General features: G+C 36.7%; 1 protein-coding gene across 1 annotated transcript in view; it reads left to right on the top strand.

Annotated features, from left to right (window-relative positions):
• LOC118765760 overlaps positions 1-14,983 on the top strand; it is a 27,389-nt gene extending 12,406 nt beyond the window's left edge. The window contains exons 5-8 of the mRNA XM_036508158.1: positions 3,219-3,365; positions 4,941-5,102; positions 7,625-7,703; positions 13,822-14,983. Of these exons, the coding sequence (XP_036364051.1) occupies positions 3,219-3,365; positions 4,941-5,102; positions 7,625-7,703; positions 13,822-13,945 (512 nt within the window). The 3' untranslated portion in view covers positions 13,946-14,983. The remainder of the gene's footprint in view (positions 1-3,218; positions 3,366-4,940; positions 5,103-7,624; positions 7,704-13,821) is intronic.
• The last annotated feature ends 3,217 nt before the right edge of the window (positions 14,984-18,200 follow it).

Below are 18,200 nucleotides of genomic sequence, written 5' to 3'. Positions count from 1 at the left end.
TTGAACGAACCACCCATGTTTCCAAAGGTGAATTATCCAAACCTTTAAGAATTCCTTTCAACACATGGCTACGATGCTCCCCCACTACTTCTGCTCGTGATCAGAGATGCACATATCGTCAGCCACTAAGGGACATGCTCAACTGGTTAAGGTCAAACAACGGACAAGTAAATCTGTGGTATTGAGCAGAATATTTGCTGTAGCCCATCTTTTATACCAAGACAAAACAATGTACATGATAACACTTCCAATCAGTTAATATCAGAAACCACGAGAGCCACTGCCTGGTACTGCATCAGGGCATTTATTATCATTATCATTATTATTATTATTATTATTATTATTATTATTATTATTATATTATATTATTATTATTGTTGTTGTTGTTGTTGTTGTTGTTGTTATTATTATTTTTATTATTATTATTAATCCCCATCATTATCATCTTCATCATGAAAATAGCGCGCTTACAGCCTGATGGTCGTATCGGAGAAAATGCTTAGCAGCATTTGCAATCTTTACATTCTTTCCTTGTTTTATCCAAGAATGAGTTTGAGACAGCATTGGCAGATATGTTAAGTGAGATATATCGTTCACGTGGAAGGTTATATGGTATAAATGTCTGTAAAAGAAGACGGAGCCAAAAGGCAAGAATAAATTGACTGAGACACATCTGCCCATAAACCAGTTCCGCTCTATTTGTGAAGAAGAAACACAATGGATTCGGTCAGCGACACTGGCGACGAAGTCGATTCCTGACTCGTCATTTTCGTGGCCTCATATAATAGGCAGAGGATTAGTACCATCGTAACTTCTGGTGGTATTTGGTCCTGTGGCGTCATATCTTGATAAGTTCTTACGACATCGTAAGACCACAATGCAATATCAGAATTGTGTCTGTAAATGCTGATGAGAGGTAGGCTTTGAAACTCAGTATCCAGGATAGAAAACCCAGCTGCTATACATCTGGAGGTAAAAGCCATCTAAGAGTTTCCTGCTCAGAATGATTAACTGATCAAAAGCAGCAACGACAACAAATCGGTTGTTAATCCCAAGGCGGTACCGAATACATCTATGGAATCGTCAAAAAAAAAAGAGAAAAATGAAAAAAAACTGTCTGTCCTTATTATCATGAATTAATCAGAAAACTCACGAACATCTCTGTCAGCCCAAACCAGCGGAGACATTGAGTCACACTCGGCAACAAAAGCTGCAAGACTTAAACAGATAGGAATTACCTCTTCGTAACAGTATTACTTCCATTGACCGATCAGAATGGAGAGCAGAGTGAAGCCAAGGGAAAAGGCAGACTTTTTTGTACAAATAAAGAAAATATATATGGCAAAAGAACGAAAGAACAAACCGAAAAGGCCATAAAACATCACGAGAGTGTCTCATACGAAAAGGTGATGCTCTTCGTTGAGGAAGAACTCATTTTATATAAAGAGTAACCCATCTTTTCTGAGGTGAAAACAGCCTCCCCACTGCATGAAATGCAATTCGCAGCACTTCGTATGATCAACAAAGAGCCAATACGACACATGGGAAACACTTAGCGGTTTCAGACGAAATTTGGATCAGGAAGGGAATAAGATTATATGTCACATAGCACAAACAGAACGGAATATTAGTAAAAATATCTGACAGACAGCATGTTAAATTTCCAGAGAATATAAACCCTCCCTTGCCTGTTGTATTTGAAACGCTTGTCATTGAAGAATATCTTCTCCCTAGCTGTGATCAATGCTAAATGGAATTAAAGTGGTTCCTTAAAAAGAGGCACCAGATGATGGTGTTTCTGCTAAAAGAATAAACAATACTATGCATGTAATTAGTACTGCACTGTATTTCAGTGACTCACCATTCTATTGGGTGGTCCGGAAAGTTCGTGCCGATTTTTAAAGGAAAGAAAAAGGTCAATAAATACTTGCCATTACATTTTTAATCAACCAAATATGAAGCATTTTGTTGCACAATGCGTCTCCATCTTTCTTTTAACTTGAAAATACCCTCTTACCTGAATTGAGGTGGTTTCAGGGCAAAGAATTCATCAAAGTATCTTTTTACATCATGCAAGGAATTGAAATTTTTACCATTATGACTATTCTGCAGAGACCTGAATAAGTGGAAATCCGAAGGAGCAATATCTGGTGAATATGGAGTGTGGGGTAACACATCCCAGCCGAGCTGCAGCAATTTTTGTCTGGTTCCCAAAGCATCAAGTGCAGAAAATTAACTTTCTTATCTTCTATTTTAAAGGGTTACAGAATTAACACAGGTTATAAGGAATATAAACCTTCTTCCACGAAAAGATAGCTTAAACTGTGCTCTAAATGGAGGTGTAGTCAAATCCTATTTTATGGACTCAACCATGTTCTAAAATAAGTCGAAATTTAAGCTACTATAAATCGGCACGAACTTTCCGGACAACCCAATAAAAATTGAATTCGTTTATTAGAAAAAGAAATTACACACACAAACACACACACACACACGTATGTGTGTATGTGTATGAATATATCCATCAGTAATCTCAATCTGCAAAGAATTGGATTTATAGGAAACTTTAATGTTTATGGATTTGCTAAGAATAATTAAGTTAAAATGAGGTCAAAATCTGTCGATACAGTCAAAAAGTAAGGTTAAAGATGTATGAAAATAAGGTTGAAATTAAGCAATTTTTCATGTTAAAAAATTGCCTTAGTCATAATTCCATATTTCGTGCCACGGCAAGATGTGTGAGCAATTTATTGGAACCGGCTTTCATTTCCATGCGGGTGCTGATTTCGTCTATACACTTGAGGAAATTAAATATGACGGTCTTTGTGGAAGCATGTAAAAAATATTGGTTTCAAAATTTCGCACAAGGCCGGTAATTTCGAGGGTGGGGTGGGGCTAAGTCGATTACATCGAACCCAATATTTTCAACTGGTATTTATTTCATCGACCCCGAGAGGATAAATTTCAAAAGTCGACCTCGGCGAAATTTGAACTCAGACCGTGAAGCCGAACAGAATGCAGCTAAGTATTTTGCCGGGCGTGCTAACGGTTCTGCCAGCTCGTCGCTTTCATCTAACTAATATTCATACATAATGCAGAATGTTCCTGTAATTCAGTGTGTATATGGCTGGGTTCCACTCCACAAAATAATGTCGCTCTAAATATAAATGCGCAAAATCAATATTATCTTATTGTATTAATTAGAATCTCTTAAACAGATATTTCTTGTACAACGAAGGAAGACGCGGGTCAAGGCTTCAAAACAACAAATGTCAGCTATCGATGCGCCCGGGTTAGAAGCGGACTCGTTCCTGTTTATGATAATCTATTAATGTGTCTAAGGTCGGAATATATCAAGGATTGTAGTAAGTTAATGCACAATATTTTCATTCTTCTATTTCACTAGTTTCAGTCAATAGACTTCATCACACCTTTCGCCTGTATTAGTCGTTGATTGTGTCTTCAGTACTTTGTCAGGTACTTAGATTAATCAATCTTGGATTAGTATGTAAGAAAGAAAGAAAGAGAGAAAGAAAGAGAGAGAGAGAGAGAGAGAGAGAGAGAGAGAAATTAACGCAAGATATCTCTGTTCGATCATACACTCCAAGACGAAAAAGAAAAGGAAAGAAATGACAAAAACTATAACAACAAGAGCAATGATCTTTTAGCTGTGTTTCAAAATTGATTAGATTCCTAAGCTACTTCTCGTCGCTTCATATTCCAGCTTGTTGTTATACCTAAATTACTCAATGCGCCATAAATGAAACTAATTCAATCATTCTATATAAGAATGTATTCTTATATTCGAAGAATATTTTAGCGTTGTACAAGATGCATTCTAGAAGTTTTCCGATGTTTCAGTGAGACATCCATTAATTTCAAAGAAGTACAAATGTCTAATCTCCTTCAAAGTAGGACCCATTTTGTTTTAGTGCTCCAGCAACTTCATGCAGGTCTCATTGAAGTTCTCCATATTGAAAATGTCCAGGACCTTTGTCACAGCCTCCTTCATCTTCTCAATGTCCTCAAAGCGACTGTCTCCGAGATTCTCCTTCAGTTTGGAGAACAAAAGTCACAAGGAGCGTGATCTGGGCTGCAGGGTGGGTGAGGGACAAATTTGATACCCAACTCTGTCAAGTAGTTGGTTACCAGGATATTTGCTTCTAAGCATCTTGGAAACAGACTCTGCACAAATTTTGTGCATGTTCAGATCTACATAAATTATCCTGTGTACAGTTGCCTTGCCAACTCCAAACTGATATTTATGTTCATTATAAACATACGACTGTCTTCATCCAAACAATTGTGAATTTTCTCAACCAGTTCTGATGTTCTCCTATCTCTCACCTTCCCACATCTCTCATTGTCTTTCGCCTCTCATTGTCTCACCACTTCTCTCTACTGTTCTTGAACCAGTGTTTGGTGAGGAGTGTTCAGTGTTCAAAATGCTGTTACAGCCGTCTCCTGCCGTCTGGAATATAAGCAAGTTGGTATCGCTGCTTAGCGTTGCCACACTGTAAATTGTTCTCGGTGAGCCGCTGATTAGCGCTACCAGTCATTGAATGATGAAGAGAATACTATAAGAGACACAATCTCTCTTACCAGTTCGCAACCCACCTTATTCGGTGTCTGTAACTGAAGAGGAGATAAGCACTCCGAATTGCTTGTCTCTCATAGTCTGACTAGGTCGTGCTGCGACCTGAGTTTAGGTGTATTTTACACTATTTGTCAACAGCGAGAAATTTTCTCCATGACAAAATACAGTGAATGGCTTTCTTGAGGTTCGAATAAGCCCCAAGCATATTTGAACTGGTTATAACCTTATGCTTATATACGTCACAGCTTAACGCTGCTACCCGCCACATATTTGTGTTTTTATATATAAGAAATCTTAAAACTGCCCATTTGTCTTTTCTCCTCTCGCAATCATGGTTAAACAGACGTAATTTGTAATATACCAAATGGAAAGAATTTAAAATATTCTACAGTAAGAAGATGCAAGAGATTCTATATTTGCCACCAGCTTAAGAGTAATTATAGAATTCGGAAACTGGTATTTTGCCAGCCTAATATAGAAATGGAAAATGGTACTATAAGTTTTGGTAAGTTTAAGAACTAATCCTTTCATTATTAATTTTTACTAAGACTAATTAATTATATGATTAATTTATACTATGTATCAATGAACCACCTAATTAACAAATGAATAAATCATAATTAATATTAGATCGTTATAATAAACATGGTATATTGCAGGATATTTCTTAATTAGTCACAGTAAATAAGAAAATGATTAGTGCTATATACATATTCATTACAAGAGAGTGAACTTCCCTGTGGAACAAATCTGAGCCCTGGAAATTAGTCAAACATTAATGATTCGGTGTTATCATTGAGTTTTTCGGCCTGTGTCACTCTTTTGTGACGACTTTACACGTATAGCATTAAGAATGCCACATTGCGCCAAGCAATGTTTCTCTTCATGATAAAATACACCCCTACAAAAAAAAACCCCAAAAAACCAAAAACAACCAACAACAAAAAACAAGAAAAATACTTCGATCAGTTGCTGACCTTTTACAGCATTCAAGTGAAATGAGAAGAGTACCTGCGTCGTCACAAATAACCTATTTATGTCGTAGTGTGGAGGCGCGTGGCTTCGTGGTTAAGGTGTCAGCATTATGATCGTAAGATTGTGGTTTCGATTTCTGGACCGGGCGATGCGTTGTGTTCTTGAGCAAAACACTTCATTCCACTCAGCTGGCAAAAATGAGTAACGCTGCGATGGACTGACGTCCCGTCCAGCTGGGGAACACATACGCCATAGAAACCGGGCCCATGGGCCTGGCTAGGCTTTAAAAAGGGCGCATTTATTTTATTATTTATATGTCATAGTACTGCTTGTATTGGTATTAGTAGTGTTGTTGGTGTTGTTATCAATATCAGCCGCGATAGTACTCGCGAGATTCCATATGGTGTAAGATTTATTTTGTAATTTGGTCTCAGTTCGGAAATCCTCTTTGCTAAAATACCACATTTTCACGTTTATCTGCGTTTTATTGGGTTGTCCGGAAAGTTCATGCCGATTATTCAGGTCTCTGCAGAATAGTCTTAATGGTAAAAATTTCAATTCCTTGGATAACGTAAAAAGATACCTTGATGAATTCTTTGCCATGAAACTACCTCAATTCTGGGAAGAAGGTATTTTCAAGTTAAAGGAAAGATGGAGACGCATTGTGCAACAAAATACTTCATATTTGGTCAATTAAAAATGTAATGGCAAGTATTTATTGACCTTTTTCTTTCCTTTAAAAATCGGCACGAACTTTCCGGACAACCCAATATAAACATTTAATCTCGCTCTGCAAACATACACTCTTGTCTCTAGCTCGCTACCTCTCTCGCTCTCTGCGGAATGGTTTCACTTGGTCATTGCCAGCTCATCAGGTGTGAATATTTACTTTGATCGGTAGGAAGAGAGAGATATAGTAGTTTACAACTAATTAGGCAACATGTTGTGAATAACAGATACCAATTTTACTCATAGTACATGGAATTTAATAACCATAATCTGGAATTAAAACCCCACTAGATATATACAATAAAAATAACATATGTAATAACAGCTTTTTATTTATACAATTATACCCCCACGCAGATACATACAAATATACATACGCACAAGAACGCAACTGCCAAAATACATATAGACATACATACACATATCTTCTTCTTTTCACTCCGTCGGTTACGACGACGAGGGTTCCGGTTGATCCGAATCAACGAAACAGCCTGCTCGTGAAATTAACGTGTAAGTGGCTGAGCACTCCACAGACACGTGTACCCTTAACGTAGTTTTCGGGGATATTCAGCGTGACACAGAGAGTGACAAGGCCGGTCCTTTGAAATACAGGTACAACAGAAACAGGAAGTAAGAGTGAGAGAAAGTTGTGGTGAAAGAGTACAGCAGGGATCACCACCATCCCCTGCCGGAGCCTCGTGGAGCTTCTAGGTGTTTTCGCTCAATAAACACTCGCAACGCCCGGTCTGGGAATCGAAACCGCGATCCTATGACCACGAGTCCGCTGCCCTAACCACTGGGCCATTGCGCCTCCACACATTCTCATATATGCATATTTTAATAATAATTTAGTATAAAGAGAAGCCTATCCCTCGTTTATTGCTAATATGTATGTTGTTTGACGCTTAAAATACCAGTTCGCATATTTAGGAAGATATGCCAACGGCTGGCCGCAGTCAAAGAGTTGATGGGAACGAACAGCCAGGTAAGTCTTGGAATCGCGAGAGTAATTCAATCAGAAAACTTGAGCCGAAACTCGACTTTCGATGTGAACTTGTCTTGTTTTGGAGCATATCAGATCTCTGAAATACACAAGCGCTATGTATATATTCAATGGTTCTATTACCCTTCGATAATCATTTCATGTTTTGGGCCCACATATATCTGGGGAAGGGATCTAGCGTCGAAACCCTTTTCTAAGAAGTTCATATGAGAAGTGTGTCAAGTCAAAAACTATTTTTTTATTTAGCAAACGTTCACCTGTCGACATTATTTACCTTAGTATAAAGTTATATCTGAGTATTTTGTATAATTTATTCACAGAAGGCGTGATGAAAATGGTGTGTGAAATTTTAGATCAACTTACACTGGAAACTATTCGAAACAATTCTGGAGCTTTGTTGTAAGTATTGAAGCATTCTAACAAACTCTCATTCCATATTCACAATTAATACATATTCGTCGGCAAGCTCGCAAAATCGATGTCGCACCAGGAAAAATGCTTAGCGATAATGCCTTCGTCTTTACGTTCTGAGTTCAAATGCCACCGGGGTCGACTTTGCCTTTCATTGTTCCGGGGATTGACAAAATAAATACCGATTGAGCAAGGACTTATTCTTTGTAAGCCTAGTACTTATTCTATCGGTCTCTTTTGCCGAACCGCTAAGTTACGGGGACGTAAACACACCAGCATCGGTTGTCATGCGATGTTGGGGGGACAAACACAGACACACAACACACACACACACACACAACACACACACACACACACACACACACACACACACACACCACACACACACACATATATATATATATATATATATATATATATATATATATATATATATACATGATGGGCTTCTTGCAATTTCCGTCTACCAAATCCACTCACAAGGCTTTGGTGGGCCGGAGGCTATAGTAGAAGACACATGCCCAAGGTGCCACGCAGTGGGACTGAACCCAGAACCATGTGGTTGGTAAGCAACCTACTTACCACACAGCCACTCCTGCGCCTATATTCAACCTAAAATTGAAGTTTAGGGAGGAATTATTCGAATAAAAATAAATGCTATTCTTACTATTTAGTAACGATCAACTCTGATGAAATCAGTATATTACTGAGACATTTGCACTTGTTATAGGCGCAGGAGTGGCTGTGTGGTAAGTAGCTTGTTTACCAACCACATAGTTCCGGGTTCAGTCCCACTGCGTGGCACCTTGGGCAAGTGTCTGCTACTATAGCCTCGGGCCGACCAAAGCCTTGTGAGTGGATTTGGTAGACGGAAACTGAAAGAAGCCCGTCGTATATATGTATATGTATATATTTGTGTGTGTGTTTGTGTATCTGTGTTTGTCCCCCTAGCATTGCTTGACAACCGATGCTGGTGTGTTTATATCCCCGTCACTTAGCGGTTCGGCAAAAGAGACCGATAGAATAAGTACTGGGCTTACAGAAAAGAATAAGTCCCGGGGTCGAGTTGCTCGATTAAAGGCGGTGCTCCAGCATGGCCGCAGTCAAATGACTGAAACAAGTAAAAGAGTAAAAGAGAGTAAAGAGTTATAATCTCATCTGTATTGAAACATAGAATATCTACGATTATAGTATACCAAGTGTTCGTCGGTTTTTTTTAAAAACAATAACGAGGTATCATTTGAATGAGATTTCGCTATTATTTCTACCACGTCGAGAAATATGTTTACTAGCAATGAATGTTTAAATAAAATTTGGTTGCAGATAGAAAGATGATAATATAAAAGTGAACACACAAATACGCACAAAACACCTATTCACATATATGGGAAGTACTCCGTCGGTTACGACGACGAGGGTTCCGGTTGATCCGAATCAATGGAACAGCCTGCTCGTGAAATTAACGTGTAAGTGACTGAGCACTCCACAGACACGTGCACCCTTAACGTAGTTCTCTGGGATATTCAGCGTGACACAGAGAGTGACAAGGCCGGCCCTTTGAAATACAGGACAACAGAAACAGGAAGTAAGAGTGAGAGAAAGTTGTGGTGAAAGAGTACAGCAGGGATCACCACCATCCTCTGCCGGAACCTCGTGGAGCTTTTAGGTGTTTTCGCTCAATAAACACTCACAACGCCCGGTCTGGGAATCGAAACCGCGATCCTATGACCGCGAGTCCGCTGCCCTAACCACTGGGCCATTGCCCCTCCTCACATATATAAACACATACCTAATTGCTTATATTTATACCCGAATACTTATACAGATACAGGCGCGCATATATAGTTGGAAGTATACACACATAAATATAAACTCGAGCACACACACACACATATAGGGAGGAGACATTTACAAGAGCGCTATCTTTGTCCTTTAATTTTGGCATCGTTGATGATGCTAAAGAAATAAAGGAAGGCGAAAGAACGGTCTTTTTTAATACTATCCAAGCATTTGGAAATACAAAGAAAAAAATAAAATAAAATCGATGATGCATTTCAGGCTCTCTTTTACTTGTTTCAGTCATTTGACTGCGGCCATGCTGGAGCACCACCTTTAATCGAGCAACTCGACCCCGGGACTTATTCTTTGTAAGCCCAGTACTTATTCTATCGGTCTCTTTTTGCCGAACCGCTAAGTGACGGGGACATAAACACACCAGCATCGGTTGTCAAGCAATACTAGGGGGACAAACACAGAGACACAAACACACACGCATATATATATATACGACGGACTTCTTTCAGTTTCCGTCTACCAAATCCACTCACAAGGCTTTGGTTGGCCCGAGGCTATAGTAGAAGACACTTGCCCAAGGTGCCACGCGGTGGGACTGAACCCGGAACCATGTGGTAGGTAAGCAAGCTACTTACCACACAGCCACTCAGATTATATGATATTGTTTATTATCACATGCAAACATACAAACGAATATCTACACTTCTCTTCAACAAATTTTTTTTAAAAAAGCAACAATGTATGGGGCAATAAAAAGAAAACGCTGAAAATAAATTGATTAAGAAAACATCGGGGATCTTTTCGGTTGAACGGCAGTTTTTTTCTAGCGGTGTCATATGAAATTGTCACCCATAATAATGACCCTAGTATCGATCTATTGCATTTCAATCTGTTTTAGGGTTAGGGTTAATTAGGGTTAGGGGTGGGTATCGTTTTTTCTTCAGAATTGTAAATAAACCCAATCTGTTTCTTAAACGAGGGACATATTCATACGGCACAGAATGTTTTTTTTATCTCAATAGACGTCAGTGATTGGTTGAAATTGCAGAAATTGAAGAAAAAGAAAATCCAACAAATATCTTACAAACTATAGAATTTTCTCAATAAAGCCAAGAGAAAAAGATGTTTTATAAACACAATTTTACCAGTATACGAAGTTTAAAATTTTTTAGTTACCCTAGAAATTATGTTAAAAACTGCCGTTCAAACCGAAAAGATCCAACATCGGTGTTGTAAAAGAGTATCTGAGTTCAAACTGATAAGAAATTCCGTGGAAAAACCTTTCGGCTTGACTTCGCGAGCGAAGATTTACGGAGAGAGATGTCTGTGTTTATTGCAGGCTTTCTAATGTCCGACAACGCTAGGCATTAAACATCACAGAAGCTCTTCCTCGGGAACACATGTTCATAAAACACGTTTTTATTAAGGGAAAAGGATATAGACATATAAACTGGTATCTTCTTACACAATTTAAATTAAAAAAATCAAAACCAAAATAGCATTTATACGTCTTTACGGGTAGACACTCATACACATACATATTATACACATACACTCTCATACGCATACTTTTTATTCTACATAAACACTGGAACAGATGTCTTTAAAGATGTATATATATTTATATATGATATAAATATATGCGTATATACATACATGTATGTATATATCTATATATATATGTATATTTACATGAATATATGGTACAGGGCAGAGAAAAACGTTGAACACAATGAGAAACGAAAACATAAAAACAAAAACATAGAAAACGAACATTTTTTCGAACAGAGAAACAAGACATACAGCATAAGGAATATTCCCCTTCTTCAGTTGCCCATTATATATATTATATATATATATAATATATATATAATATATATATATATATATTATATATATATATATATATATATAATATTAATTCGAGACAAACCACTATTTTGCAAAACAAACAAGGAAAGACTTAATCAATACATAAAAATGTTAATATAAAGAAATAAACCGCCACTACAATCGTTTCATGTCTACAATTAAAACAGATTAGGAGATCGAAAATCCACCTGACGAATGTCATTGAAGACATGAAACGATTGTAGTGGCGGTTTATTTCTTTATATTAAAAATTTTATGTATTGATTAAGTCTTTCCTGTTTGTTTTGCAAAATAGTGGTTTTGTCTCGAATTAATATTATATAATATTTTACTATAAAATTGGATTTAATCCTAAATCTGATTTTTTCCCTGTAAATTTGGATTTATTCCCTAATATTTATATATATATTATATATATATATATATATATATATATTATATATATATATATATACATGTGTGTGTGTGTGTGTAAATACAAAAATGGGACAAGAACGCAACACATCCTGAAAGTTATGTGAAACAAAAAAAGGGACAACAAAATATCCAGACAGACGATACACGGAAAACAAGTACGGATCATTCGGAGTTTTCTATCCTCGATAGAGTTCCAGATTATCTTTGCAATTTCGGCTGGTTATACTCGAGATTGCTGTAGATATAAATGCAGTCCCAAATTTGGTTCTTACCACACAGAGTATTAAATCCAGTTAAAATACTTAATGTAGTAGGTCCCGAGAAAATGTAATAAGGTAGACAATGGAAACTGATATAATAATCCTTAATTTATTTCTCCTTATAAATAAATAATTTTCCCACATATGTTTCTGCTTAATTACTAAGAGTATTACTTATTTTAATTAGTTGATTAAATAAATAAATGATTAAATAATTGTCAATATAATGCATTTAGTAAAAAATAATATATATATATATATATATATAAAGCTGAAGTTGTCTGTGTGTGGCAGGTTTGGTAGCCTTCAACTAACACTATCTCCTCCGAGACCCCGCGACATAAGTTGGAGCAAAATTGAGAGTATGATAGAAGAAGACTTGCTCTTCATTCCGTAGAAGATAAAATTCAAATCGGACCATGTTAAGACCAACAATTATTTACATGAAAAAGGCGCTTTTTTTCGATGAAAAACCTTAGTTTTTGACTGCTGTGTCGCCATTTGTCGGTGTATTTCAACCAGAAAAACGTTCACTTAAAGAGAATAACAAGTTACATAATGTAAAATTTTAACTTTTCAAAAATTCTAATTCTAAAGGGTCGAAACAAACCCGAGCAACGCCGGGCGATACTGCTTGTATATAAATATAATACGATATTGGTATAAATTTAACCGATGGCAACAGCAAGACTGATGAGAACTAAGAGAAATATCTCAAAGTTCTAAATCACATGATATAGGTACATCTGTGATCCTCATTTGCGACTTTCAGTCCCAGTAGTAAGTACAAGTTTACTCGTTCTTCGATTTTCGTCAGCCTGTTGAGTTATCAGTGAAATGGTGGCTTATTTGAATATTTCTTGTCTCCCATTTTTAGCAGCGCTCGTACTTCGTGTACCCTCAGTCATACAATTATATATTTATGAATATATATATATATATATATATACATATATAATGTATATATCTATATCAGATATATGTATATATATATATAATATGTATATATAATATATATATATATATATATATATATATGTATATGTATATATGTATATATATATATATGTTTATATCTATATCAAGATATATGTATATATATATATATATACATATATATGTATATTAATATAGATATATATATATATATTATATATATATATATATATTATTATATATATAAATATATATGTATATATCTATATCAAGATATATGTATATATATATATACATACATACTATATATATATATATATATATATATAAGTAGGTGAATGAATTATCCTAGTATGGATAATTCGGTTAATCGATACCTGGGTAGCAAATTCACGTCAGAAAACATGGTTGAAGCTACATGCCAAGGGCAGAAACCCCGTGTTCTTGTGTGGAAATTTGATTTTTTTTTATATGAATAAATGAAAGAATGGAGTCGAACGAAGATTTTAACAAAATTCCTTTACTCTCAACACATGTTTCGAAGACTGCATACTCTTAATTCCGAAGGAATAAAGGGTGCATTATGCCGTCTTCTCATCAGGAAAGACAATGAACCTCTATCAGCCTCAAGACGAACAAAAACTTTTTGATGACTGCCTACATGGTGTCCACAGTGGACACCATGTAGGCAGTCATCAAAAAGACTCCATTCTTTCATTTATTCATATATATATATATACATAGATATATATATGGATATATAGACATACATGCATATATACATGAATTGGCTTTTATACGTATATGTATATACTTACTGATTTCAGGCCAGGCATCTCGGCTGGATTTTCGGACAGCATTTCGACTGCAGTAACAGAATCGACAACAAATATTGCTGGTGAAAGAAGCAAAGATTACGCAGACAACCAAGCGTTCAACGACTTAACATAACAAATATTACCACAAATCTAACTGGCCAGTTAATCGGATAAGCAATTTTGAAGAAAGGCAGTTAATACGATGAGTAATATTCGCTGCATTTTTGTCTTTGAGGAAAAAAAATTACAAACGTTCTCTGCCTTAGAAAAACTATATCAGCTAAACAAATGACCTTCTCTGAATACATTACAATCACTACAACATATTCAGAACAGTATTTCAGAAAATTATCTCCGTTTTCTTTGAGTATGCAAAAGACAAATTTAGGTGTGGTAAAAAAGGGTAAAACAAAATAAGGTAAATGTACTTCTTCAATTCTCTAGAATTACTTTTGAAAAGCAAACTCATGCATTTCTATAGCCATCAGATTGATCAGAAATATACCAGGAAGGAAAAAGTATGCAGGTCAAATGAAAAAGAATCTTGTAAAAATAACACATGGGGTGAAATTAACGAAACTCGGCTAAATCTAAAAACTCAACTTAGAATATTCTCTATAATTTCTCCTGGATCTTCTGGAATAGTTCGCTTCCCAATATTTATACACCATGAAGTTAAAAGGAAAAGGATTATTGAAATTAGTTATTGCTCATTTTGTCATACTTTAGACGTCATATTTTGAAAATTTGGAAGATTAACAAATTAGACATTAGTGTTGGGAAAAAATTGACTTGGAATCCAACAGAGAAAAGACTATTAAGTTTTAAACACCAAAAAGTATCCAGATATTTTATTAACCATCTCAATTACAATCGGGCCAAAATTGAGGAAAAATTTCTTGAAAAAAACAAAAAAAAACATATTTATCAACCATCTCAACTTCAAAACAACTATGCTTACCAACTTTTATTCTCAAGTCGAAAATACAACTGTTGAAAATGATGATTCACATTGTAATAGTTCCAAACAGGTAAAGAGAAATTAGCGGAAAAATCAGAAAGGACTCATTTTGCCCCAGGTCAATAAAATAAAAAACGAAGTATTTAGGGATCGATGTAATCGATTCTCCCCTATTCTCAAAATTTCTGGCTTTAAGGTTTCTATTTGAAACAAGAGAAAGTATTTCTTTGATATTAAAATTAATTATAAGTCTAAAGAATAAAAAATTATAAAAAATAAAATCTATTGTTGTTGTTTTAGTTTCAGGTCATCCTTGATTAGGAAAACCTAAGACTAAATGGGTTCTGAGCGCGATTACGCTAGCTTTCTGTATATCTCTCTCTTTTACTCTTTTACTTGCTTCAGTCATTTGACTGCGGCCATGCTGGAGCACCGCCTTTAGTCGAGCAAATCGACCCCGGGACTTATTCTTTGTAAGCCCAGTACTTATTTTATCGGTCTCTTTTGCCGAACCGCTAAGTGACGGGGACGTAAAGACACCAGCATCGGTTGTCAAGTGAAGTTGTGGGGACAAACACACACACACAAACATATACACACACATACATATATACATACATACGACAGGCTTCTTTCAGTTTCCGTCTACCAAATCCACTCACAAGGCATTGGTCGGCACGGGGCTATAGCAGAAGACACTTGCCCAAGATGCCACGCAGTGGGACTGAACCTGCAACCATGTGGTTGGTTAGCAAGCTACCTACCTCACAGCCACTCCTGCGCCTATATCTGTGATTACGTTAACGAATGTTTCCTCTCATTCTAAAAGTCGGTTGCTGGATTTAATGAGATGCGGTTGCTATGACATGGTTTCCCCACTCTCTCTCTCACCCACTTCCTCAATACAATTATTTCATAACAATCCAAAGGCAAGTTATCCGTGAAATATGTGTTGGTAAATTTGTTTATATTATACATGGAAGCAGTTGCGACTGAGTGGTTAGAAGTTTTCCGTTGCAATCTTGATGTTACGGATTCAGATCTTACTACATAGTATCTTAAACAAGCACCGTCGACTATAAACTTATGAAAAACAAAAACCTTTTGTCCCTGAGCGTCATTGTAAGGCTTGTTTGATTACACTTCTCACTCGCAGTGAGTTTCTCTTTTCATATATTCATGTTCATTGATGGTGTTTGTGTGTGCATTCAATAACAAGGAGATTTTCAATATTTATTCTAGGACAGACTTTTTTTCCGAACGGCATTTACACCTTCGTGATGCATAGAGGTACGACCTTGACATTTTTGGGAGCTGCTAATCACACGGAAGATGTCTTCCGCAGAAATATGACATAATCTACGGCTGCATTTTGTTCATTAGGTATTCCGTAGTAATATCCTGTTCTTGGGTTGCAAATGCATAGGCTACGAATTGTGATGTAATGTAGTGGGCCTGAGTCCAAGAGAGGCTTCGCAACATGTCGATATTACTTCAAGCGTTCGGGAAACTTACCGATGCATAGCCTTCTTTTAGTATGCTGAGCGTTTCAGATCCAGATCTCCTTCAAGGTATGTTAATCAAGCTGCTTTGGTGTTGTATGGGAAGTCGTCAGAGGGAGCATGCTTCCTGAGGAGCCCGCTTCCAAATTTTGGGATATTGTTCTCTCTTATATATATAAGGGTTAAGGAATGGAGTACATAAGATTCGGGCTACATACGTTTCATAGCGAGCGGAATCTCAAATGTGGTAAATATCCAAGCGAGGTGTACATCGCAGGTTACTCTTCAGGCCAAGGATACCTTGATTAAATGAAAGTTTACATTTGTTGCAAGAAGGTACATGTTAACGCATGGAAGTTTCAGTTCTGATTAGCCACATGTTACCTTAGAAAATACTTGTTTAAAAAATTACTATGCAGTAGGATGAATCTTTGGACAATATACTCATGAAGCAAACTTTTAGCTATAGTCTAAAATATGAGAAAGAAGATATGATAAGCTATTTTTCCAAATGACTTCTCACGGAGAATGATATCAATTTCAGTGATGTATTTACACGTTTCTAGCAATAATTTGGACGTATTATGATATTGATAAGCATTAATTCGAAAAATGTCACCGTTTATTTTGATTCATCACAGATACTATTTGTATTTTTTTTCTTTTCTTGCTCGTTTACTTATTTGACTGCGGCGATACTGGAGCACCGCCTTTAGTCGAGGAAATTGACTCTAGGACTTAACTTATTCTTTGTAAGTCTAGTACTTATTCTATCGGTCTCTTTTGCCGAACCGCTTAGTTACGAGGACGTAAAGACACCAGCGTCGGTTGTCAAGCGATGCTGGGGGGACAAACACAGACACACAAATGCACAGACACATACACACACACACACACACACACACACACACACACACATACACATTTATATATATATATACGACGGGCTTCTTCCAGTTTCCGCCTACCAAATCCACTCACAAGGCTTTGGTCGGCCCGAGGCTATAGTAGAAAACACTTGCCCAAGGTGCCACGCAGTGGGACTGAACCCGGAACCATGTGGTTGGTAAGCAAGTTACTTACCACACAGCCACTCCTGCGCCTATTTCAGTACTTTATTGGTTACTTTATCTCACCGATCCCGAAAAGTAGAAATGTAAGGCCGACCTGGGCTGTATCTAAACTCAGAATGGTGCAAAATATTTTATCCGACGCTGAAATGACAAGGCCAACCAAAAACCCTGATAAATATTGAAACGTGCAAAATCTAATCCATATCACAATTTGTTGCCCGTGATTATTTCAACAATTCAATCCAAGGGAAATAATTACATAAGGGTACAAGGAAACAGAAGTTATCTCCCTTGAATTTATCCTCTTCTTTTTCGTCTTCATCGTGGCGAAGAAATTAACTTTCGAAAGCTCAATTTAGTTAGCAGGTGTTGCCGTTTTCATCTTAGCTACCTTAGCACTTCTTCAGTTATCGCCAACTCATCTTTTGCATATCTGAAGCAACATTCTAACAGTCCTTTTTAAGACAATGCAGTGTGATTTTAAGACAATGCAGAGAGGTAGCTGCTATTTAATTTAGCAGCATACATGTAACAAAGATAGTAGATGTATTAGTCGATTAAGCCAAAACATCTCCATTACTTAATGGTATTTATTTTCCTTTTCAATCGAAGAAGAAGTACTACAAGGAATTTTGACCTTATAGCTAAGATTTTGCTCACTCGGTCTTTTCCCATGAACTAGTATACTGATTACCGTACGTTGACAAGAGGCAAATTACCTCGAAACTGCAGTCCGTGCGTATCGCTTAGGTTTACGAGGGAGGGATGACCTCCCTTTGCAAATACCATAAGTGCACAGAATGTGTGCCTAAAGCCAGCTGGAGACGATGATCTCCTAGGACTAAAAGCTAC

Source organism: Octopus sinensis, linkage group LG13, assembly GCF_006345805.1.
Source record: "Octopus sinensis linkage group LG13, ASM634580v1, whole genome shotgun sequence".
Lineage (NCBI taxonomy): Eukaryota > Metazoa > Mollusca > Cephalopoda > Octopoda > Octopodidae > Octopus > Octopus sinensis.
This window is presented reverse-complemented; position numbering and strand designations above follow the sequence as displayed.